At 38.3% G+C, this 26,105-nt stretch overlaps 1 protein-coding gene across 9 annotated transcripts in view; it reads left to right on the forward strand.

Moving 5' to 3' along the window:
* The window catches only part of CCDC7 (coiled-coil domain containing 7), a 383,481-nt gene that overhangs the window by 191,151 nt on the left and 166,225 nt on the right, over positions 1–26,105 (forward strand). For 8 of the 9 annotated variants that reach the window (XM_077896533.1, XM_077896532.1, XM_077896535.1 and 5 more), the window contains 2 exons: positions 7,688–7,801; positions 22,639–22,749. In XM_077896533.1, coding sequence (XP_077752659.1) covers positions 7,688–7,801; positions 22,639–22,749 — 225 coding nt within the window. Of the gene's footprint in view, positions 1–7,152; positions 7,257–7,687; positions 7,802–22,638; positions 22,750–26,105 lie in introns of those variants that run through there. The other variant, XM_077896541.1, reaches the window with a different exon arrangement.

The following is a 26,105-nucleotide window of genomic DNA, read 5'->3' on the forward strand; positions in this document are numbered from 1 at the left end:
ACCCATCACGTTCAGAGTTACTATTGAAATATATGAATTTAGCGTCATCATGATACCTATTCAGCCCCTGTTTTTGTGGATTATTTCTTTGGGCATCCTCTTTCTTTTACAGTCCCCCTTAATATTTCTTGGAGAGCTGATTTGGTGGTCACATATTCTTTCAGTTTCTGCCTATCTTGGAAGCTCTTTATCTCTCCTTCTAGTCTGAATGAGAGCCTTGCTGGATAAAGTATTCTTGGCTGCATGTTCTTCTCATTTAGGACCCTGACTATATCCTGCCAACCCTTTCTGGCCTGCCAGGTTTATGTGGAGAGGTCTGCTATTACCCTAATACTCCTCCCCATAAAAGTCAGGGATTTCTTGTCTCTTGCTGCTTTAAGGATCTTCTCATTATCTTTGGAATTTGCAAGTTTCACTATTAAATGTTGAGGTATTGAATGGTTTTTATTGATTTTAGGGGGATCTCTCTATCTCCTGGATCTGAATTCCTGTTTCCCTCCCCAAATTAGGGAAGTTCTCAGCTATGATTTGTTCAAATACGCTTTCTGGTCCTCTGTCCCTTTAAGCACCCTCTGGAACCCCAATTAAATGTAGATTTCTCCTTCTGAGGCTGTCATTTATTTCCCTTAACCTTTCCTCATGGTCTTTTCATTGTTTTTCTCTTTTTTCCTCAGCTTCCTTCCTTGCCATCAACTTGTCTTCTATGTCACTCACTGGTTCTTCTGCCTTGTTAACTCTCATTGTTAGGACCTCCAGTTTGGATTGCATCTCATTTAATTGATTTTTAATTTCTGCCTGATTAGATCTAAATTCTGCAGTCATGAAGTCTCTTGAATCCTTTGTGCTTTTTTTTCCAGAGCCGTCAGTAGCTTTATAATTGTGCTTCTGAATTGACTTTCTGATATCGAATTGTAATCCAAATTCTGTAACTCTTGGCAGAGAGTCCTGTTTCTGATTCTTTCTTTTGTGGTGAGTTCTTCTTTCTAGTCATTTTTGCTCAGTGCAGATTGGCTAAAAACAAGTCATACTGGAAAAAGAAATGGAAAGAGAGAAAAGGAAAAACAAGGAGGGGTATCCTCTGGTTCTATATACTGTAAATCCCTCGACTTCCCCTGGAGCTTTTCAATGCTGCTCGGTCAAGAACTTGCTCTTCCCCTATCCTTCCAGCTGGTCTTATGGGGGAGGGGCCTGATGTGCTGATCCTCAGGTGTATGTAACTTGTGGAACTGCCCCTCCCCTGCCGGGTGCCGGCTCAGTGGGAGCTATTTATCCTGTGAGGCCCCTGTTCCCTGGTAGCCCCACTCTGTCCCAGGCACAAGGTGACAGCAGGAGGAACAACAACACTAGCAGTGTCCAGCTCTCCAGCTTTGGAGTCAGCTCCTGCAGTAACTACCTCAGTCTCCCAGTCCCCCTTGGCCTGGATCCTCCCAGAGGCATGGGGAACTGATCTGTACAGCCTGCAGGGCACCCATTGGCCCATCGAGAGTCCTCGCTGTCCTGTGCCCTCCCCGCCTCAGCTTGTCCTGGGGGTAGCGCAGGATCCTGGGCTGTGTCCCCCAGTTCCCTGGGATCCAGGGCCTGTGCTGCCGGAATCATGCTCCTGGGGCGGGGGCTCCCAAAGGCAGCAGGGCGGTATAGCCCCCTCCTCCCGGAGCCCCCACCTGACTGACCGGCTTCCCCCCTTGGGCCCCGCTGGGTGTGCTCCAGCCCTTTACGGAGCTCGGCCCCAGGTCTGGTGCTCTCTCCCCTGGGCGCACTTGCTGTGTTAGTGACTCCAGGAACCTGGAGGCTTCACCCCCTCTCCTGGGATCCTGCCCGAGTTCCCTACTGAGTGCAGTTCCCTCTGGGAAGAATCCCGGTGCAGATTTTAAATGTTCCTGCTTCTCCAGGGCTGGGATTTCCTGCCCTGGAGGCTTTCCCGGCAGGCCTTAGCCTGGCTCCTCACGGCCCCTCCCCCACTTTTTTCTTTTTTATTTATTTATTTATTTTCAGCATTCCTACCTGTTAGAAGGGCAAACTCCTCTCTGTAGCATTCTGGCTGTTCTCTCTTTAAATCTCAGGCTGAATTGGTAGGTGTTCAGGATGATTTGAAAGTTATCTAGGTAAGTTGGTGGGGCCAACTGCGTTAGGGTGGCGTCATCTTGCTGGGAATCCTCTCTTTTCTCCCTTTTCTTGTGGAGTTTGTTTTGTCAGTCTTCAGGACAATTTCTGTAATATTTAAGATGATTTCATAATTATCTAGTTGTACTAATGGGATGAGATGAACCTAGGGTCCTCCTCCTACTCTGCTGCCTTCTGCCATTTTCCTATCTCTGTTCTATTGGTCTATGTGTCTCTATGCCACTTGCAAACTATTTTCACTTTATGTTTTAAAGTTTTTAAAGATTTTTATAAGGATTATAATGAATCTGTAGATATCCTTGGGTAATAGTGTTGTTTTAACAATATTAACTTTTCCAATCCATGAACAGATGTCTTCCCATTTATTTGTGTCTTTAATTTTTTTTAATTTTTAAAATTTTTTTCAGCAATGTTTTATAGTTTTCAATGTATCTGTCTTTTGCCTCCTTGGTTAAATTTATTTTACTTATTTTATTGTTGTTGATGGACTTCTTTTTTTATTAGTTTCCTTTTCCTATTTTATATTGATGTTTTATAGAAATGTACCTGATGTTTGTACAGTGATTTTTGTGTCCTGAAATTTTGCTGAATTTAGTTATTAATTATAATACATTTTCTGTGACTCTTTAGGGTTTTCTATGTATAAGAACATGTTATCTGGCAACAGAGATAATTTTAATTCTTCCTTTATAAATTTTTATTTTATTTACTTACTTCTTACCCATTTACTATGGTTAGGACTACTAGTACTATATTGAATGGAAGTAGTGAGAGTATGCATCTTAGTCTTGTTTCTGATCTCAGAGGAATAATTTTTGGTGCATGTTAGCTGTGGGCTTTGCATATATGGTTTTTATTATATTGGCATATTTTCTTATAGTCTTAGTTATTTTTAAATCATGAAAGGATGTTGAATTTTTTCAAATGCTTTTTCTACAACAATCAAGATGGTAATTTTTTAAATGTTTTTAATGTGGTATATCACATCAGTTGATTTTCATACATTGATTCATCCTTGCATTCCAGGAATAAATCCCACTTAGCTGTGGTGTTTAGTCCTCTCAGCAAGTTCTTGAATTCTCTTTGCTAATATATTGTTGAGGAATTTACTCCTATGTTTATCAGGGACATAAATTTTCTTTTCATGTGTTGCATTTGTCTGACTTTTGTATCAGGTAATGGTGGCCTAATAAGTTTGGAAGTGTTGTCTTTCCTTCAATTATTTGAATGGATTTGAGAAAGAGTGGTGTTAATTTTTCTTTAAATATTTGGCAGAGTTCTCTAGTGAAGCTATTTAGTCCTGTCTTTTATCTGTTGGGAGGTTTTTGATCACTGATTTAATCTCTTCACTAGTTCTTGTTCTTTCAAATTTTCTGTTTATTCATGATTCAATTGATATGTTGTGTATTTCTAAGAATTCATCCATGTCTTCTAGGTAATCCAGTTAGTTGGCATGTAATAATTTGTAATGTTCTCTTATGATCCCTTTTATCCCTATGGCATTGGCTGTAATATATCTTATTTTTGATATAATTATTTGAATCTTTTTCCTTTTCATCTTAGCTATTTTAGCTAAATGTTTCAATTTTTGGTCTTTTCAAAGAATCAATTCCTGGTTTTATTGATTTTCTTTATTGTTTTTCTCTTCTCTATTTCATTACCTCTGCTCTAATATTTATTATTTCCTTCATTCTGCTAGCTTTGGATTAGTTTTTCTTCTTTTTCTAGTTCATTGAGATATGGAGCTAGATTGGCTTTTTAGGGATATTTCTTCCTTTTTAATGTAAGTGCTCACAGCTATGTCTTTTCAAATGGCTTTCACTACATTGCGTACATTTTGGATGTGTTTTCATTTTCATTTATCTCGAGATATTTTCTAATTTTCCTTCCAATTTCTGTCTTGACCCATTGCTTTTTTGAGAATGTATTTTAAATTTCCAATATATTTGTAGCTTTCTCAGTGTTCAGCTACTGTTTTAATTTCTTTTCATTGTGATCAGAAAAGTTACTTTGCATGATTTCAGTCTTTCAGATTTTGTGAAGACTTATGTTGTGACCAACATGTGGTCTGTCCTGGAGAATATTCCATGCGCACTTGAGAAAAATATGTATTTTGCTGTTGGAGTTTTCTGTATATATCTGTAATGTCCAACTGATCTATACTCTTGTTCAAGTACTCTGATTTCCTTATTGGAAGTGGGATACTAAAATCTACTACAATTTTTGTTATATTGTTTGATTGTCTATTTGTTTTACTATCTTTTTTATACAATTTGGCTAACGTTTGCTTCATATATTTAGAAGTTTCATGTTTGGTGCATATATAATCATGTATTCTTGGAGAGCTGATTTTTTTTATTATTATAAGATGTCTTGGGTTCCTGGGTGTCTCAGTTGGTTAAGAGTCTGACTTCTGATTTCAGCTCACGTAGTGATCTCAAGGTCATGAGATTGAACCCTGCATGGTATTCTACTCTTGACATGAGGTCTGCTTGGGATTCTTTTCTTCTCCCTGTGCCCCTCCCCCTGCTCATGGTCTCTATCTGTCATAAACAAACAAACAAATAAATAAGTTGTCTTACTTTGTCTTTTGTAACAGAACAGTTTTTGACAAAAAGTCTCTTTTACTTGTTAACAGTATAGCCATCCCTGCTCTCTTTTGGTTATAATTTACATGGAATATCTGTTTCCATCTTTTCACTTTAGTCCATATATGTCCTTAAATTTACCATGAATCTATTATGAACACCATATATGTGAGTCTTTGGGTTTATTTGTTTTGATACATTAATCTACTCTGTATCTTTTGATTTGGGAGTTCAACTCATTTATGTTAGTAGGTTGTGTTTTGCTAAACATTTATGCATTTATTTTAAGTTATCTAATTAGAAATACAATTGGATAGAGAAGGACTTACTGTTAACATTTTGTTCATTGTTTTCTTTTTCATGTGTTTCTTGCCTCTCATTTCTTATGTTACTGTTTTCCTTTGTCTTTGACTATTTTTTTTATAATGACATGCTTTGCTCTCCTTTTCATTTCCTTTTGTGTACTGTATTAGTCTGCTCAGGCTGCCATAGCTAAATACCATAGGTAAGGTCACTAAACAAGCAATTTATTTCTTAGGGTTTTGGAGAAGGAGGTCCAAGATCAAGTTGCTGGTAAGATAGATTTCATTCTGAGACTTCTTTTCTTGGCTCAAGATTGTCCACCATTTTCTATGTATTCATATAACCTTTTCTTTGTGCACTCATGGAAAGAGACAGAGAGAGGGCATGAATGTGCATATGGGTACACTCTCTGGTATCTCTTCCTACTAAGATGATAATCCTGTTAGATCAGGGCCTTACCCTTGAGATATCACTTAACTTTAATTATTTTCCTAAGCCCTATCTTCAAATCATCACATTGGCGTTAGGGCTCCAACACTGACGTTTAGATGATACAAACATTCATTACCTAACATGTATACTCTATAAATGTTTTCTTTGTGATTACCATGGGGATTACATTGAACATCTTAAAGTTATAACAATCTGTTTAGTCACATATATACATCAATCACAAAACTTCTCCATTTATGTTTCTCTCCAAACTTTGTTGATATCACAAATTACATCTTTATATATTGTGTGTCTGTTAGCATAGATTTATAGTTATTTTTATGCTTTTCTCTAAGTTCCATAAGAATTAAGAGTGAAGTTATGCATCAAAATTTCAATAATATAGGTTTCTACATTTATCTTAATCAAAAACTATATTATTATATAGCTTTGTGTTACCATTTAACATCTTTTCATTTCAATGTAAAAGACTTATTTTAGCATTTCCTTTTGGATATATCTAATGGTATGAACTCCCTCATGTTTTATTTATCTGGGAAAGTATTAATTATTTTTGGAGGGGAAGTCTTAATTTTCCTGTCATTTTTGAAGGATAGGTTTGCCAAATATAGTATGCTTGGCTAACAGTTTTTTCTTTTGGCACTTTGAATATGCCATCCCTCTTCTGGCCTGCAAGATTCCTGCTGAGAAATCCACTAGTAAAGTTATAGAGACTTCCTTGTATGTGATAAGTTGCTTTTCTTTTTCTGCTTTTAAGATTATTTCTTTGTGTTTGTCTTTTAATAGTTTGACTGTAATATGTTTCAGTGTTGGTCTCTTTGGTTTTTCATTGTTGGAGTTAATTCAGCTTGTTAAATTTGTACATCCATTTCTTTTTTCAAATTTGGGATTTTTTTGTCATTATTTCTTCAACTAAAATCTCTGCTCCTTTTTCTCTCTTTTCCATTCTGGGATATCCATAATGTACATCTTGGTCTACTTCGTAGTGTCTTATAAATCCTTTATGTTTCTCTACTTTTCTTTTTTTATTTTTGCTCCTCAGACTCCAGTAATCAAATATCATATGTCATATATGGAATTTAAGAAACAAAACAAATGAACATTGATTGGGGGTGGATCAAGAAATAGTCTTAACTATAGAGAACAAACTGATTGGTTACCAGAGAGGTAGAGGGCAGAGGGAGAATGGGTTAAAAAGATTATGGGGATTAAGGAGTATACTTGTTATGATGACCACCTCTCTTAGTGTTTACAAACTGGCTTTGTGTAGGGGAATATCTTGACACATCAGCCTGGCAGAGAGGTTCTGAGACTTCTCAAACCTTTTTTGGGGAATGTGTATTCTCTGGGCTTGTATATGCTCTTTTATTCTAGTATATATGTCTGCTTCTAACTCTCCTAATTTCCCTAATAGGCTTTCCCCTATTTCTTCCCAGGAAATTTCATTTTTGGTTACTGTAGTATTTCTCTGCCTGTTATCCTTTGCTTCCTGATCATTTGCAGAACTGCAAACTCCTTGTAGCTCTAATGTGCTATGGTACTCAACTTTGTTTCGCAGCTATTGGTATTCATCTATGCAGCTATTCCCATCAGTGTTCCAAGTCAGGCAAGATAGAAACCAGTCACCTAGGTAGCTCCCAGGTTTGTCAGAAACTTGCAAGTTCCACTTCTTTCTTTTCATCCCAAGGGAGGAGTTGAAAATTGAGAGGCTTCCCTGTGATTGTGGCACACCACACCAAGGTGGGCAAAATACCATGACCTTTTCTACCTTTTTTGGTGCAGTTTTTCTTGGTAAGTAATTTACTTGGGTGATGCATATTCAAACTGGTTTTTAGAGTTCTCATAAAGGTGTTTTGGTTTGTAAATTGTTGTTGACTCAGTGTTTCTTTGGGGGGATGAAGGCCCAGAGCTTACTAGTCCTTATTCTTGTTCATGTCTTATCCTATGATTAAGTTTTTACTTAAATATAAAAATCCTAGAAAAAATGGAGAATAACAAATCATATTTGATGCTAAGGATTATTAATGAAATGATGAGATAGTTTTAACAATACATATTAAAACTCTTATATTTTCATATCAGACCTAGTATTATGGTAATTTACTTATAACTATAAAAATGAGGATAAATTCTACTGTATACTTGTTACAAACATAAAAGATAAGAGTTTCACAGCAGATCTGTTTCTCGATTTATTCAACTAAATGCTTCTCTTTATGTAGCTCAATATGAAGTACCAGATGAAAATCTTGTGTTTGATAGAAACCAAGATTCGACATCAAAAACACAAATGCAAGTAAAAAAACAAAGAACATCCAAAAGGGAAAGAAACATTGGTAAGTAAAACAATTATAGAAAACTTTAAATTATTATAATTAAACTTAGCAGAAAATTTTTTCTTTGGTTTATGAATATATATTTGAGATTATATTTTATGGAACATTTATACTTCCCTTGACCATAATTGTAAATACTCTAAGATAATTAGAGAACAAAAGTGAAATTATTCATAACATTGATATTTCTAGTTGTAATATTATTTCATAATCATAAGTTCTACACTCAGACACCAAGGCTCAATTATGAGTCTGTAATTTTCTGGCAAAGTATGCATGCCTTTTTGTAAGCTGTGGTAGATGTTTCTGATCTGTGGCAGAGACCTTCTACCACAACTCTAATTGGTGAACAGAGATGTTACTGAGAACTGTAAGTCAAATAGCAAATGATCAGAGGGACTTGGAGGAAGAGCAGCCTGAGAGTTTGGGTGGAGGGCCTCAAGTACATTCTCTAGGTTGTGGCCCCACTAAAAGGAGTGACTTTTGAAGTAGCCTAAAAGATGGATGTCATCAAGAATGGCACATAGGGAATATGAGAGTGCAAGTAGCCAAATATTCCTACTACTGGGTGTGCCTTGTTTTCATTTATTGAAGCAGAGTGGGCCAAAGCTTGGTAGTCTTGTTCTCTGGAATGAGAAATTATGCCCCTTCCAGATTATGCCCAGAAATTTGAATAGGTACTGGGTAATTGTTCCTTGTTTGTTCTAATGGTCCAGCCATCTTGCCACATGTGGGTCAGTAGGATGTCTGGTCCTTGTTAAGTTGTGCCCTTGTCCAGACCCACTTAATTGGTGCTATCAATAGATTGGAAGGCTAATGCACCCTTCTGGGTTTGGAACATTTCTAAATCATAACTATGTATTGACATAGATAGTTGGGGGAATTTATGGAGACTTGTGAAACTATAATAATGGTGAATTGCATCCAATCCACATACTCCAAACTTATCCTGCTCATCCATGTGAACAAAGTTTTCGCATAGGGTATTTGTATTGTCTATTACAGAACCAAATTCCTTCACTATGGACAGTAACTTCCATGACAGTCATAATATTGGCTGCAATTAATACCTCAGTACTACATCACTGAGCTACCTGTAATCACTGGAGTCTCTATGCACATAAAGCATATGCCCTAGGTATATTATGTTTTTTCATGGAGTAGTTGTTTCTGAGAGAATTTTTGCTTCATTAAGCTTATAAGTAGGACAGTTATTTCTTTTTTTTCCCCAGAAGGACGTTTTTGAGAAAAAAAGTTCTAGATGCTGATAGTTGGGTCATTTCCAGTTTCCTACCTGTCTTGCTAAAGTGGCAATTTCTATCAAGGTTTGGGTGGATGTAAATGGATGTTCATGTAGACAATACTTCTATACTGATAATACATATAATAGTGAGAGTGAAGTTTTGAGGTAGCCTGAGTTTTCCATTAGTGGTGGCTTTGGACCCCAAACCAATAAGGTATTATCAGTTTCCTTCATCCTGGTGTCAGGGGTTGTGGAGACCACTGTCATCTATGCACCAGTATCTCAAAGGCCCAGAAATATAATTCTCCTGCACGTCACCATTGAACTCTGACATTAGCACAAGTTTTTACATCCCCTCTAGGTCCATGAGGCCTGGCAAAACCTATAGTCTTATTTATTTTTGAAAGCCTTAATAAGGTCTTGATAATAGTTGATGGAGCCCTCTGATTCATGGCAAGGATCACTGGGAAAAGTGGAAGCATAAGAACTTGAATTAATCAAAGGATAATTTTACATGGGTAGTGGGTCTGTTGGGTCTTCCTTATCCCACTACATAGCCATAAGGTTCTTGTCAAATAGACCATCAATCTACTTTGAGTCTACACCTTTTTTGAGTAAACACACCCTTTGATCTATTCAAGGCATTTGCCCAAGTGGTCCAGGAGTTTATTAGATTAACATTTTTATATTACTCTCTCTTATAGTCAATCATTGCTGTCATGGCAGTATCCACTATTATTTGTCCAGAAACTTTCTACTTAAGATCCAGATCATGTCCTAGACTAATTACCTTGACCTTATAAGGATGTTTGATCTTGATGTCCAGCAATATTGACACAAATGAAGCCAGAATTTTGAGTCTGGTAAAAAATCATATCATCTACTATCCTCAAACCTTTATTGTACATCCTAGGTACCACCAGGTGGTGCATGAAATCAATATTGCCCCTTCAGGTATAGTTAAAATATGGGGAAAGTATGTTTTACAAGGGCAAGGAGAAGCCATCTCTTGAATCCAAGTGGTACCTAACTGAGGAAGCAGAGTCTTGAATGCCTGTGTTTTTTCATACCCCTTTGTTCTACTTCCTCCTGCGATGTATCCATTGTCAAAACTCTCTGAGAAAGGATTTTTGTATTAGCAAACCAACAAGATTGCATGATTACTTCTTTAAAAAGAATACTTCTTTAAACATGAAGATGAAATATGCAACTCTCAAAAGTCTCTTCAGGTCACTGGACAAAGTGATCCTTAGAACTTATATTCTTTTATTAAATCATGAATCTCATTAAATCACTGCATCATAGGCTGACCATGGGTTCCCAGAATATTAGAACTAATAAGTCATTGGGTGCAACTCAGCATGCAGAGATTTCAAAAATTTTTAATTCCATAGATGGTGAAACTGTAAGTAGTGGCCAAGGTATTGCTTTCCCAGCTTTCTCAAAGCTCCTCTGTTGGAAGTTTAATTTGACCTACCCACTGGACATCTTAGCCAGCAAAATAGGCACTAAATAGAAGAACCATTGTTCCCTCTCAGAAATTAAAAGCACCGTCTTAAAGTATGGCACAGAATCTGCTAGCATACCCTGAGACATGTTGTCCTGAATGGTCATGGGCCCTGTGGGATCATCTGACTCTTGCATGTGACACAGCAGTACCCCTTTAAAGATCCCCAAGTGTTCACTAGTGTTCCTTCCAGAAAAGGATTATGCTTCATTAACAATAATTGCTTGCTGCAGTAATTTGTAGGGGAGAGAGATGCCAGATTTTGAGTTGATCAATGAAAATAGCAAGACAAATTGAAACTAAAATTAAGCACTTATTGTTACTATAATTGTATTAGAAAGAGTCTAAACAAGAAAAGTTTCCAGCTACATCAATGAAATTTCCATTTTGCCCATAGAACAGCATTGAGTGGGGTCAGAATATCAGTGTTGACAGCATTGTAGGTTGACGGAATATCATCTCATAATCAAAGAATCCCCATACAAAAGGCTCTTCCTATTGTAGAGATTTGAAGGCTGAGATGGGTTAGTAATGGGGGAGGGTTAGGAGTGTAAAAGTGGTGAAAACTGTCAAAACTAATAAAAAAATCTACGATGAGATGGTAATGGAAAGGTAAACTATGTAGAAGCATATGAGTGATATAGTGTCTTAGCTGAATCCTCTATGCATAAGAATGTCTCAAAATTGAGGCACATGGACAATGAATGCAGATATTGCCAGCCTGGATGGGCCTCTGTCTATGACTGCAACCACCTCTGATGTCTGCAGTTCACTGGCTGTGGAGTACTAAGACTACCCCATGCCAATTGCCAGATGAGGCCTTTGCAATTGTCAAAGATTGGGCCTAAAAGATCACACACAAGATTTTGGTTTGTTAAAATAACTTCAATGTAAACACATATACATATCAACATACATGCATGTATAATTAATGTATATATAGCCATACTCACATAAGCATACATATATATACATGCATATGTACATTCAAAGACATGTTTTTTTATTAAAATTTTATTTATTTATTCATGAGAGACGCACACAGAGAGAGCAGGGAGCCTGATGTGGGACTCAATCCCGGGTCCCCAGGATCATGCTCTGGGCTGAAGACGGCACTAAACCGCTGAGCCACCTGGGTATCCCCCACAAAGATATGTTTAGAAGTTGTGATTCTCATAGCACCTTCAATTCCAATCTATCCTTTCAGTGCTTGTTCTTTCCTTCTTCTGTTTCATGTATGTCCTACCTTCTGATGTGTGAATCAGCCTGAACAACATCAATTTATGTACCCATTTGCTCTATCTTTTAATATTTCTTAAATTGTTTCAGAATGCAGAACACTAGAAAAAAATGCTAGAAGAAAAAACCTACTAAAAAGATAGTGATTTGTTTATGGTTCACCCCTCCACTCTTTTCAAATACTTTACTGATTTACTTGCATTAGTGTTGTTTTACTTACTTCAGTAGCCTCATTTCCTTAAATTAATTTCAGTTTTAGTTCCCTTTCTTATTCTTTATGATTTAGGTTTTTTTAATTGAGATATAATTGATGTGTAACATTGTATTAGTTTCAAGAGTAGAACATAATAATTCAAGATATGTATACATTTGATTCTTGAACAGCCCCTAGTCCTCACATTGTTCAAAGGTCAACTATATATTATGAAATGATCACAACGCATAGATACATTTTTTTCTTGTGCTGAGAACTTTTAAGATCTACTCTCTTAGAAACTCTCACATATATTACCGTATTATTAATGATAATCACCATACTGTACATTATATCCCTAGAACTTGATTATTTTATAAGTGGAAATGTGTACCTTTTGACCATTTTCACTTCCAGTTCTGGCTTCACCTTCCAGTTCTGGCAATCTCCAATCTATTCTATGAGTTCTTTTTTTTCCTTAACTCCATATATAAGAGAAATTTTACAATATTTGTCTTTTTTCTCTGACTTACTTCACTTGGCATAAATGCCCTTGTTGCATCCATGTTGTCACAAATGGTAGGATTTTCTTCTTATATCTGGATAGTATTTACATATATGTACATATATGTATATATATAACATATATGTTACATTTTTATATTGAGGATGACATTAGCTGTGGACTTTTCATGTATGGCCTTTGTTGTGTTTAGATGAATTCTTTCACTTAATTTATTGAGAATTTTTTGTCATGAAAATGTGTTGAAGTTTGTCAAATGCTTCTGCATCTGTTGAGCTAATCATGTGATTTTTTTTAATCCTTTTCTCTCTAATGTGGTATATCATAGTGATTTATTTGCATATGTTGGACTATCCCTACCTCCCTAAAATAAATGCAATGTGGTCATGATGTATGACCTTTTTAATGTGCTATTGAATTCTGTTTTCCAGTAGTTTAAGGATTTTTCATCTGTGTTCATCAGAGATACTGGCCTATTGTTTTTTTTCTTGTGGAGTCTGGCTTTGGTATCAGGGTAATGATGGCCTCATAAAAAGATTCCAAAATTTGCTATGAGTGGATTATTGTGTTTCCTCCTATTTTATAAGATGAAATCCTAATAATCAATGTGTTGGTATTAGGAGTGAGGGCCTTGGGAAGTGCTTAGGTCATAAAGGTGGAGCTGTCATGATTAGGATTAGTGTTTTTATAAAAGAGACCCACAGAGATCCCTCATGCCTTCTGTCATGCGAGGTACACAGTGAGAAGTTGCCAGCTATGAGTCAGGAATGGGGCCCTCACCAGAAGATGACCTTGTGCATCTTTGTTCTTGGACTTCCCAGCTTCCTGAACTGTGAGAAATAAACTTTTGTTGTTTACAAGGTATCCATTCCGTGGTATTTTGTAATACTGGCCCAGATGAATTAAAATAGAACTGTTCCATTGGTGTGTACAAGCACATATACACATACACACATAAATACATACACATTCTTTCTTACTGTATGTGCATGTCTGTAAGAAGGATTGGTATTAATTTTTCTTTAAATGTTTGTTATAATTCACCTATGGAGCAATCTGATCCTGGACTTTTCTTTGATGGATGGCTTTTGGATTGCTCTCAACCTCCTTATTTGTTACTGACTCATTCAAGCTTTCTATTTCTTCTTGATTCCGTCTTGGTATTTTGTATGTTGCTAGGAATTCACCCACTTCTTCTAGGCTGCTCAATTTGTTGACATTTAATTGCTCATATTATTTTTAAAAATTTCTATGACATCAGAAGTAATATATCCTCTTTTATTTGTGATTTTAATTATTTGAATCTTTTCTTTTTTTCTCAGCCTAGCTATTGGTTGCCAATTATATCTTTTCAAAAACCCAACTCTTAGTTGATTTTTTCTATCATTTTTCTGTTTTTATTTCTTCATTTCTGCCTTAAGCTTTTTTATTTCTTTTCCTCTGCTAACTTTGATCTTATTTTGTTTTTCTCTTACAGTTCTTTGAGTCATAAAGTTAGGGTTTTGTTTGAGAGCTTGCTCTTGTAGCTATATTCAGACAATCCAGCCAGGCTGGTTCCTTCAGGGCTCTAGGAGAGGTAAGATAGGATGTGTCTCTCAGGCATCACCATGAAAGGCTTTGGAAGCCTGATAATCCCTTTTCTCTTTCCCCCATGGGAGAAATTGTGAGTGAAGACATCCCTTTCAGTGTTGGGCTGTGATGGCTTGGTGGAGGAGTGACGTGGATATACTGAAACTGTTTTTCTTACTCTTTTTAATACTAGTGTTTTAGAATTCTATGCTTCATTGGTGTGCTGGGTAACCTATCAATTGAACTCTGGAGCTCTCATAAATGTATTTCATCTGTGAATGGTTATTAATTCAGTGTTATGTGGGATTCAGGGCTGGGACCTCTCAGTCTGCCATCTTGCTGATGTTATTCCCTAAGTTATTTTTTTTAATTTATTTTTTATTGGTGTTCAATTTACTAACATACAGAATAACACACAGTGCCCGTCACCCATTCACTCCCACCCCCCGCCCTCCTCCCCTTCCATCACCCCTAGTTCCTTTCCCAGAGTTAGCAGTCTTTACGTTCTGTCTCCCTTTCTGATATTTCCAACACATTTCTTCTCCCTTCCCTTATATTCCCTTTCACTATTATTTATATTCCCCAAATGAATGAGAACATATAATGTTTGTCCTTCTCCGACTGACTTACTTCACTCAGCATAATACCCTCCAGTTCCATCCACGTTGAAGCAAATGGTGGGTATTTGTCATTTCTAATAGCTGAGTAATATTCCATTGTATACATAAACCACATCTTCTTTATCCATTCATCTTTCGATGGACACCGAGGCTCCTTCTACAGTTTGGCTATCGTGGCCATTGCTGCTATAAACATCGGGGTGCAGGTGTCCCGGCGTTTCATTGCATTTGTATCTTTGGGGTAAATCCCCAACAGTGCAATTGCTGGGTCGTAGGGCAGGTCTATTTTTAACTGTTTGAGGAACCTCCACACAGTTTTCCAGAGTGGCTGCACCAGTTCACATTCCCACCAACAGTGTAAGAGGGTTCCCTTTTCTCCGCATCCTCTCCAACATTTGTTGTTTCCTGCCTTGTTAATTTGCCCCATTCTCACTGGTGTGAGGTGGTATCTCATTGTGGTTTTGATTTGTATTTCCCTGATGGCAAGTGATGCAGAGCATTTTCTCATATGCATGTTGGCCATGTCTATGTCTTCCTCTGTGAGATTTCTGTTCATGTCTTTTGCCCATTTCATGATTGGATTGTTTGTTTCTTTGGTGTTGAGTTTAATAAGTTCTTTATAGATCTTGGAAACTAGCCCTTTATCTGATATGTCATTTGCAAATATCTTCTCCCATTCTGTAGGTTGACTTTGAGTTTTGTTGACTGTATCCTTTGCTGTGCAAAAGCTTCTTATCTTGATGAAGTCCCAATAGTTCATTTTTGCTTTTGTTTCTTTTGCCTTCGTGGATGTATCTTGCAAGAAGTTACTGTGGCCGAGTTCAAAAAGGGTGTTGCCTGTGTTCTTCTCTAGGATTTTTTTTTAATTTTTATTTATTTATGATAGTCACAGAGAGAGAAAGAGAGAGAGGCAGAGACACAGGCAGAGGGAGAAGCAGGCTCCATGCACCGGGAGCCCGATGTGGGATTCGATCCTGGGTCTTCAGGATCGCGCCCTGGGCCAAAGGCAGGCGCCAAACCGGTGCACCACCCAGGGATCCCTTCTCTAGGATTTTGATGGAATCTTGTCTCACATTTAGATCTTTCATCCACTTTGAGTTTATCTTTGTGTATGGTGAAAGAGAGTGGTCTAGTTTCATTCTTCTGCATGTGGATGTCCAATTTTCCCAGCACCATTTATTGAAGAGACTGTCTTTCTTCCAATGGATAGTCTTTCCTCCTTTATCGAATATTAGTTGCCCATAAAGTTCAGGGTCCACTTCTGGATTCTCTATTCTGTTCCATTGATCGATGTGTCTGTTTTTGTGCCAATACCACACTGTCTTGATGACCACAGCTTTGTAGTACAACCTGAAATCTGGCATTGTGATGCCCCCAGATATGGTTTTCTTTTTTAAAATTCCCCTGGCTATTCGGGGTCTTTTCTGATTCCACACAAATCTTAAAATAATTTGTTCTAACTCTCTGAAGAAAGTCCACGGTATTTTGATAGGGATTGCATTAAACGTGTATATTGCCCTGGGTAACATTGACATTTTCACAATATTAATTCTGCCAATCCATGAGCATGGAATATTTTTCCATCTCTTTGTGTCTTCCTCAATTTCTTTCAGAAGTGTTCTATAGTTTTGAGGGTATAGATCCTTTACATCTTTGGTTAGGTTTATTCCTAGGTATCTTATGCTTTTGGGTGCAATTGTAAATGCACCTTAATTTCTCTTTCTTCAGTCTCATTGTTAGTGTATAGAAATGCCACTGACTTCTGGGCATTGATTTTGTATCCTGCCACGCTACTGAATTGCTATATGAGTTCTAGCAATCTTGAGGTGGAGACTTTTGGGTTTTCTATGTAGAGTATCATGTCATCGGCGAAGAGGGAGAGTTTGATTTCTTCTTTGCCAATTTGAATGCCTTTAATGTCTTTTTGTTGTCTGATTGCTGAGGCTAGGACTTCCAGTACTATGTTGAACAGCAGTGGTGAGAGTGGACATCCCTGTCTTGTTCCTGATCTTAGGGGAAAGGCTCCCAGTGCTTCCCCATTGAGAATGATATTTGCTGTGGGCTTTTCATAGATGGCTTTTAAGATGTTGAGGAATGTTCCCTCTATCCCTACACCCTGAAGAGTTTTGATCAGGAATGGATGCTGTATTTTGTCAAATGCTTTCTCTGCATCCAATGAGAGGATCATATGGTTCTTGGTTTTTCTCTTGCTGATATGATGAATCACATTGATTGTTTTACGGGTGTTGAACCAGCCTTGTGTCCCAGGGATAAATCCTACTTGGTCATGGTGAATAATTTTCTTAATGTGTTGTTGGATCCTATTGGCCAGTATCTTGTTGAGAATTTTTGCATCCATGTTCATCAGGGATATTGGTCTATTACTCTCCTTTTTGGTGGCATCTTTGTCTGGTTTTGGAATTAAGGTGATGCTGGCCTCATAGACGAATTTGGAAGTACTCCATCTCTTTCTATCTTTCCAAACAGCTTTAGGAGAATAGGTATGGTTTCTTCTTTAAACGTTTGATAAAATTCCCCTGGGAAGCCATCTGGCCCTGGACTCTTGTGTCTTGGGAGGTTTTTGATGACTGCTTCAATTTCCTCCCTGGTTATTGGCCTGTTCAGGTTTTCTATTTCTTCCTGTTCCAGTTTTGGTAGTTTGTGGCTTTCCAGGAATGCGTCCATTTCTTCTAGATTGCCTCATTTATTGGTGTATAGCTGTTCATAATATGTTTTTAAAATCGTTTGTATTTCCTTGGTGTTGGTAGTGATCTCTCCTTTCTCATTCATGATTTTATTAATTGGAGTCTTCTCTCTCTTCTTTTTAATAAGGCTGGCTAATGGTTTATCTATCTTATTAATTCTTTCAAAGAACCAACTCCTGGTTCTGTTGATCTGTTCCACAGTTCTTCTGGTCTCGATTTCATTGAGTTCTGCTCGAATCTTTATTAACTCCCTTCTTCTCTTGGGTGTAGGATCTATTTGCTGTTTTTTCTCTAGCTCCTTTATGTGTAAGGTTAGCTTTTGTATTTGAATTCTTTCCAGTTTCTGAATGGATGCTTGTATTGTGATGTATTTCCCCCTTAGGACTGCTTTTGCTGCATCCCAAAGATTTTGAATGGTTGTATCTTCATTCTCATTAGTTTCCATGAATCTTTTTAATTCTTCCTTAATTTCCTGGTTGACCCTTTTATCTTTTAGCAGGATGGTCCTTAACCTCCACGTGTTTGAGGTCCTTCCAAACTTCTTGTTGTGATTTAGTTCTAATTTCAAGGCATTATGGTCTGAGAGTATGCAGGGGACAATCCCAATCTTTTGGTATCGGTTCAGACCCGATTTGTGACCCAATATGTGGTCTATTCTGGAGAAAGTTCCATGTGCGCTTGAGAAGAATGTGTATTCAGTTGAGTTTGGATGTAAAGTTCTGTAGATATCTGTGAAATCCATCTGGTCCAGTGTATCATTTAAAGCTCTCGTTTCTTAGGAGATGTTGTGCTTAGAAGACCTATCGAGTATAGAAAGAGGTAGATTGAAGTCACCAAGTATAAGTGTATTATTATCTAAGTATTTCTTCACTTTGGTTAATAATTGATTTATATATTTGGCAGCTCCCACAATCGGGGCATATATATTGAGGATTGTTAAGTCCTCTTGTTGAATAGATCCTTTAAGTATGATATAGTGTCCCTCTTCATCTCTCACTACAGTCTTTGGGGTAAATTTTAGTTTATCTGATATAAGGATGGCTACCCCTGCTTTCTTTTGAGGACCATTCGAATGGTAAATGGTTCTCCAACCTTTTATTTTCAGGCTGTAGGTGTCCTTCTGTCTAAAATGAGTCTCTTGTAGACAGCAAATAGATGGGTCCTGCTTTTTTATCCAGTCTGAAACCCTGCGCCTTTTGATGGGGTCATTAAGCCCGTTCACATTCAGAGTTACTATTGAGAGATATGAGTTTAGTGTCATCATGATATCTATTCAGTCCTTGTTTTTGTGGACTGTTCCACTGAACTTCTTCTTAAAGGGGAATTTTAAGAGTCCCCCTTAAAATTTCTTGCAGAGCTGGTTTGGAGGTCACATATTCTTTCAGTTGCTGCCTGTCTTGGAAGCTCTTTATCTCTCCTTCCATTTTGAATGAGAGCCTTGCTGGATAAAGTATTCTTGGTTGCATGTTCTTCTCATTTAGGACCCTGAATATATCCTGCCAGCCCTTTCTGGCCTGCCAGGTCTCTGTGGAGAGGTCTGCTGTTACCCTAATACTCCTCCCCATAAAAGTCAGGGATTTCTTGTCTCTTGCTGCTTTAAGGATCTTCTCTTTATCTTTGGAATTTGCAAGCTTCACTATTAAATGTCGAGGTGTTGAATGGTTTTTATTGATTTTAGTGGGGGATCTCTCTATTTCCTGGATCTGAATGCCTGTTTCCCTTCCCAGATTAGGAAAGTTTTCAGCTAGAATTTGTTCAAATACATATTCTGGCCCTCTGTCCCTTTCGGCGCCCTCAGGAATCCCAATTAAACGTAGGTTTTTCTTTCTCAGGCTGTCGTTTATTTCCCTTAATCTATCATCATGGTCTTTTAATTGTTTGTCTCTTTTTTCCTCAGTTTCCCTCTTTGCTATCAACTTGTCTTCTATGTCACTCACTCGTTCTTCCACCTCGTTAACCCTCGTCGTTAGGACTTCTAGTTTGGACTGCATCTCATTCAATTGATTTTTAATTTCTGCCTGATTAGCTCTAAATTCTGCAGTCATGAAGTCTCTTGAGTCCTTTATACTTTTTTCTAGAGCCACCAGTAGCTGTATAATAGTGCTTCTGAATTGGCTTTCTGACATTGAATTGTAATCCAGATTTTGTAACTCTGTGGGAGAGAGGACTGTGTCTGATTCTTTCTTTTGAGGTGAGGTTTTCCTTCTAGTCATTTTGTTCAGTGCAGAGTGGCCAAAAGCAAGTTGTATTGGGAAAAGGAGAAAAAGAGAGGAGAGAAAGAAGGAAAGAAAAGAGAAAGAGAACAAAAAGGGAAGAAAAAAAAACGAGAACAAAAAAAGAGAAAGAAAAAGAAAGGAGAAAAAAAGGGGGTGGGGGAAGGAAACAAATCAAAAAGCAAAACAAAACAAAAAAAAAAAACAAAGAAAAAAAAAAAAAAAACCACGGAGGAGTATCTTCTGATTCTGTGTACCTTAAGTCCCTTGGCTTCTCCTGGAAGTTGTCAGTCTAGCTGGTCTTCTGGGGGAGGGGCCCGCTGTGCTGATTTTCAGGTGTTAGCAGTTGGGGGAGCTGCTGTGCCCCTGCCTGGTGCAGGGCTCAGTGGGGGTTGTTTACCCCGTGAGGCCGCAGGAGGAACAGCCCCAGTGGCGGGGCAGCTCTGGAAACCTGGATTCAGCCCCCGCAGGAACTCCGTCTGCAGGGCCTGGAGGCTCCGGGCGGGGCCGCTGATCTGCTCAGCTGGGGCAGGAGCGTCCTCGCTGTCCTGGGCCCTCCCGGCCTCTGCCTGTCCCGGGGGAGGCCGGATCCTGGGCTGTGTCCCGGCGCCCTGTGCTCCGGAGCCTGCGCTGGTGGATTCGCGCTCCCGGGCCGCGCAGCCCCCTCCGCGGAGCCGCCGCCCGCCCCACCCCTCCGAGCTGCTCCTGGAACCGCGCAGGCCCCTCCGCACGGAGCCTCTTCCTCTGCCCGAGACCCTCCGAGCTGCTCCCGCCCCGCAGCCCCCTCCGCGGAGCCGCCCCCGAGCCCCCCCCGAGCTGCTCCGGGTCCCGTCTGCGCCCTTAGGGAGCTCGGCGCACTGTCCCGGGGCGCAGGTGTCTGTTAGTGTTCCCTGGAGCCCGAGGGCATCCTCGCCCTCCTGGGTCCTGCTCCACCTCCCTGGAGCCCCTTTCCCCCGGGAAGGTCGGTGCAGCTCCTGCTCCTCCGGGACGGGGCTCTCCTGTCCTGGGGACACTCGCCCCGGCCTCAGCCCGGCTCCTCGCGGGGCCCCTCCCCCTTGGAGGCCTTTGTTCCTTTATTTCTTTTTCCCCGTCTTCCTACCTTGATAGATGCGCGAACTCTTCTCACTGTAGCATTCCAGCTGGTCTCTCTTTAAATCTCAGGCCGAATTGATAGATTTTCAGGATAATTTGAAGGTTTTCTAGGTAATTTGGTGGAGACAGGTGATTTGGGGACCCTACTCTTCCACCATCTTACTCCTCCCCCCCTAAGTTATTTTAAATTAAACTCATCGAAAGATTTTTTCTTTCATTCATGAATCAGTATTAGAGCTTATATTTTATTAGTAATTTTACAGTTTGACCTAAATTGTGAGTACTCCAAGATAATTAGAGAATAAAAGCCAAAATATGCATAACTTTTGGGTGGTTTTTCTAGTCAGAAGACTACTTCATATCCATGGGTCATACACTCAGTATTCACCAAGACCTTATAACAGGTCAATAATAGTCTCTTAAAACTTTCAACTGACTCCAGAAGACTGGTACCAAAAGCCCAATATCCTTCTGCCATGGGCTCTTATCACTGAACAAAGAGGTTGCTGAGATCTATAACCCAAACAAAAATGTGAGCCAGAGGGTCCAAAGAGATAGACAGAGTGGGTGGCATGTTGGAGGGCCCCTAAGACATTCTATTATCATGTCCTACTTAAAGATAGATAACCTTTTGGTATCCTGATTGATGAATATCATCAAGATTATCACCTGATGAATGCCAAAGCACTAGTAGCTAGAAAGTCCTACCAATTGTTGGGCCTCCTTTGTATTTATTGAAGCTTAGAGAAACTAAAGCTCAACAATTATCTCCTATGGAATGAGACATACTTCTCCTTCTCAATTTATTCCCAAGATTTTACTTGGATACCAGGTCTTTGTGCTTTTTTTGTTTTTTTGTATTAATGATCCAGTCTTGTTACCACATGTGAGTCCATGTGCCTTCTGTTTTTGTTGGGTAGTACCCTTATCTAAGCTCAATAGAAGGTATCAGTATTTGTGGAGGGTATCAGTATACAGTGGAAGGCTGAAAGACATTTTGAATAAGGGGATCTACAGTGACATACTTCACAAAGTGCCACTGTCCCTAACTAAATTTTATAAGATTACCTCCTTCATGGTGAAGGCAAACTATCCATGGTTTCTTGGATCACTGGGCAAAGTGATTCTCAAGGTCCTACATTCTTTTTCATTAAACATGAGAAAAGTTCACTGTATTATAGACTATCATCAGCACTAGGGACATGCTTAGATCTAGCAGTTGTCATTGTGTGCAATTCCACAAGCAGGGTCTACATAACTTTTGGTGACCAACTACTTTGTTTTCTGGTTTATCTTTCATGTGTTTATTTTTCTAAAGGTAAGTATATACTTTCTTTTTATTTTCCATTCTTTGTTTCCTACACGCATAATTGATATCTTCCGTTTGCGTTTTTTCCCATGTAACCTTACCTCCTAGCAATCCCTTCAAGTTGGGTTTTAGCAATTTTTAAAATTCTTTTAGAGCTGCATATATAACTCTTTGTAGCACATTACACATCATAGTTGGTATTACTATGTTATTCAATCAATCTCTTATGCTTATATATTTGGGTGCTTTTGAGTATTTTGCAATTACAAATATGGTAAAATGAATAATCTTATATGTATGCAATTTTGCTGTTAAGTCTATGAACATAAACTCAAATAACTGAAAACAAGTAGGGACTAATATAAAATATATTTGATGCCAGGAAATATTTATGAAATAATGAGACTCCTTCAGCACACACACACACACACACACACACACTAAAATTCTTCTCACCATAAAATGTTAGGTCTAGTATTATGGTAATTTATTTATATTTTCTATTTATAAAAAAATGAGAGAAAATACTGCCATATACTTGTTATAAATTTGATCTCTAGAGATAACACAGTAGATCCATTTTTTCTGTTTAATGAACTAATAATAATGTATCTCCTTATGTAGCTCATGATGATGTACCAGACAAAAACCTTATTCAAAAGCATCAGGACTCAAAGTCAAAAACAGAAATGCAAGTAAAGAAACAAAAAACTTCCCTAGATGAAACACCTATTAGTAAGTATAATAATTATCGATAACTAAATTATTTTAAGTTATATTCATTAGATCTTTTTACTTTGGTTCATGAATATGTATTTAGGCATATATTTTATAGAAATGTTTGCCCTTTGATTTAAAGTGTGAATACTCTAAGATAACTAAAGAACAAAAGCAAAACTATTGATAACTTCTGGTTGGATTTGCTTATATTGAGACTATTTCATAGTCATGAGGCATTTGCTCAATATCCACTGAAGCCCAATAATAGAACACTAATTGTCTCTTAAAGGTGTATATCTTTCAGCTAACTACTCCTAGAGATGATGGATTCAAAAGTCCAACAGAAGCCTCTGAACTTTGTTGGTGTTTCCTTAAGCTCCAACTGGTGAATAGAGAGATTGTTGAGATATGTTATTCAAAAAGCAAAATTTATCAGAGGAGCCCAGAGGAAGGATAGCCTCAGTGGCTTGTTTGTGGGCTTTCAGGTCATTCTTCTTGTTGTGGATCCGTTAAAAGTAAATGATCTTTCTCATAACACTATTGATAGAGGGCATTGAGAATGCAAGTAGGTGAACAGTTCTATCAATCATTGGGTCTACTTTAAAATTATTGGAGTGAAGAAGGCCAAAGCCAGTCTTCTCTTATTTTTTTTTTAATTTTTTATTTATTTATGATAGTCACACACACACACACACACACAGAGAGGCAGAGACACAGGCAGAGAGAGAAGCAGGCTCCATGCACCGGGAGCCCGACGTGGGATTCGATCCCGGGTCTCCAGGATCGCGCCCTAGGCCAAAGGCAGGCGCCAAACTGCTGCGCCACCCAGGGATCCCCCAGTCTTCTCTTATTGAATGAGATATCATACCTCTTGAGATCATGCCCAGGAATTTTACTTGGATACTAGGTACTTGAACTTTGTCTGTTATAATGGTCCATCAAGTGCACCACATGTGCATCAGCAGGATGTCCAGCTCTTGATGGTGAGTTCCTTGTCTGGATGCAATTGGATGCTATTATCAATTGTATGGAAGGCTACTACTCCCTCTGGTAGTAGGATCTTTTCCAGGTTATGATCTATGCATTTGCAACAGAAAATTTTGACAGCTTTGTAGAAGGGTATGAGTGATGACTTTTACTCATTCCATGTAAGAACTGATCCTAATAATTCTCATGTAGAGGGATACTGAAAAGGATTGCAATATCAATTGCTTCATAACAAGTTCCTACACTCCCAACAATAGTTTCTACAAGTGTCACAGTGTCAGATAACATTGGTAGCAAGGGCTGTCCTATGGATTGAATGACCAAAATCAACTGAATATCTATGAACTCAAGGCCAGGCACATGAGCCATCTAACTTATGGAATGTGGATATAGCTTCAGTGAGATTTTGCTGTCTTAGGCCCAACAAAGAAGGCAGTGTTTACTTTTCTTTCCCAAGAAGGTGCTAGGTGCTGGCAATTAGGTAGATTCAGAGTCTCCTTATGCCCCCTCTAAAATGGCTCTAAATGCAGCAATCTCCATCAGGGCTTGGAATAATGTGAGTGGAGTTGCATATAGACAATATACCTCCAACAATAATACATTTATTTTGTTGGTTACCATAACAATGGAATTTTTTGTTGATCCAAGGGGACCCACTCATAGTCTGGTCTGAGTAAGAGTTCCACTGGTGTTGACCTCAGACCTAAAACCAGTCAGCATTATTTGTATTCCTGTCATCCTGATGTCAAAAGTTGTATACAACCACTTATCCACCACTATTCAAAAGGCATTAAGAAATGCAATTTCCCAATGGGTGCCTTAGTGGCTCAGTCAGGTAAGCATCTGCTTTTGGCTCAGGTCAAGCCCCTTATGGGGCACTCCCATCTACAAGGAGTCTGCTTCTCTCTCTGCCTCTCCCCTCACTCATTCTTTCTCTCTCTCTCTCTCTCTCTCAAATAAGTAAAATATTTAAAAGAAACACAATTGTCTACCATTTCTCAGTTAATTTCTTTCCTTAGCAGAGGTACTTAGGCATCCACTGGGTATACTGGAATGTAACTCACCCAATAGTTTTTTTCATTTTTGAAAGCTGAAAGTTCAGAGTAAAAATTGGCTGGGCTCTTTGACTCGTTAAAATTCATGGAAGGACTTTTGGGCTCTTTCCATAATTTGGCTATTGTTGATAATACTTTATACACATGACGATGCATGTATCCCTTCAAATCAGTATTTTTGTATCCTGTGGGTGAATACCTAGTAGTGCAATTGCTGGGTTGTAGGATAGTTCTATTTTTAACTTTTTGAGGAATTTACATAGGGTTTTCTGGAGTTTCTGCACCAGTTTGCATTCCCACCAACAATGTAAGAGGGTTCCCCTTTCTCAACATCCTCACCAATAGTTGTTTTCTGTGTTAGTTTTAGCCATTCTGACAAGTGTGATTTGTATTTCCCTGATGATTAGTGATGTTGAGCATCTTTTCATGTGAATGTTAGCCATCTGATGTGTTGTCTTTTCATGTCTTCGGCCCATTTATTAACTGAATTATTTGTTTTTTGGGTGTCGAGTTTGATAAGTTTTTTAATAGATTTTGGGTACTAAACCTTTATCAGATACGTCATCTGCAAATATCTTCTCCCATTCTGTAGGCTGTCTTTTAGTTTTGTTGACTGTTTCCTTCCTGTGCAGAAGCTTTTTATTTTGATGTAGTCCCAATAATTTTTGCTTTTGTTTCCCTTGCCTCAGGAGACATATCTGGTAAGATATTGCTATGGCTGATGTCAAAGAGGTTACTGCTTCTGTTCTCCTCTAGGACTTTGATGGTTTCAAGTCTCACATTTAGTTCATTACTCTATTTTGAATTTGTTTTGTGTATGGTGTAAGAAAATGGTCCAGTTTCATTTTTTTGCATATTGCTGTTCAGTACTACCAACACTATTTGTTGAACAGACTGACTTTTTTTCCATTGGATATTCTTTCCTGCTTTATTGAAGATTAACTGACCATATAGTTGTGGGTCATTTCTGGGTTTTTTATACTGTTCCAATGATCTATGTGTCTATAGGGGAAGTGGGTGAGAGGATGGATTAAATGGGTGATGGATATTAAGGAGGACACTTGTGATGAGTACAGGTTGTTATATGTAAGTAAGTGGTGAATCACTGCATCCTATATGTGAAACTAATATTACACTACATGTTAACTAACTGGAATTTAAATAAAAACTTGGAAGAGAAAAAAAAAACTTGGAAGAAAAAAAAATCACTGGAAGGACCTGAGTGATAACACTTGTTTTAATCATAGTAACTGTCATCCTGTGTACTGTAGTGGTATAGCCCTTTGAGTACTCCTGGATATTTCCTATCTATGGGTACCTTGGTGAAGA

This window comes from Canis aureus, chromosome 5 (genome assembly GCF_053574225.1).
Source record: "Canis aureus isolate CA01 chromosome 5, VMU_Caureus_v.1.0, whole genome shotgun sequence".
Classification (NCBI taxonomy): domain Eukaryota; kingdom Metazoa; phylum Chordata; class Mammalia; order Carnivora; family Canidae; genus Canis; species Canis aureus.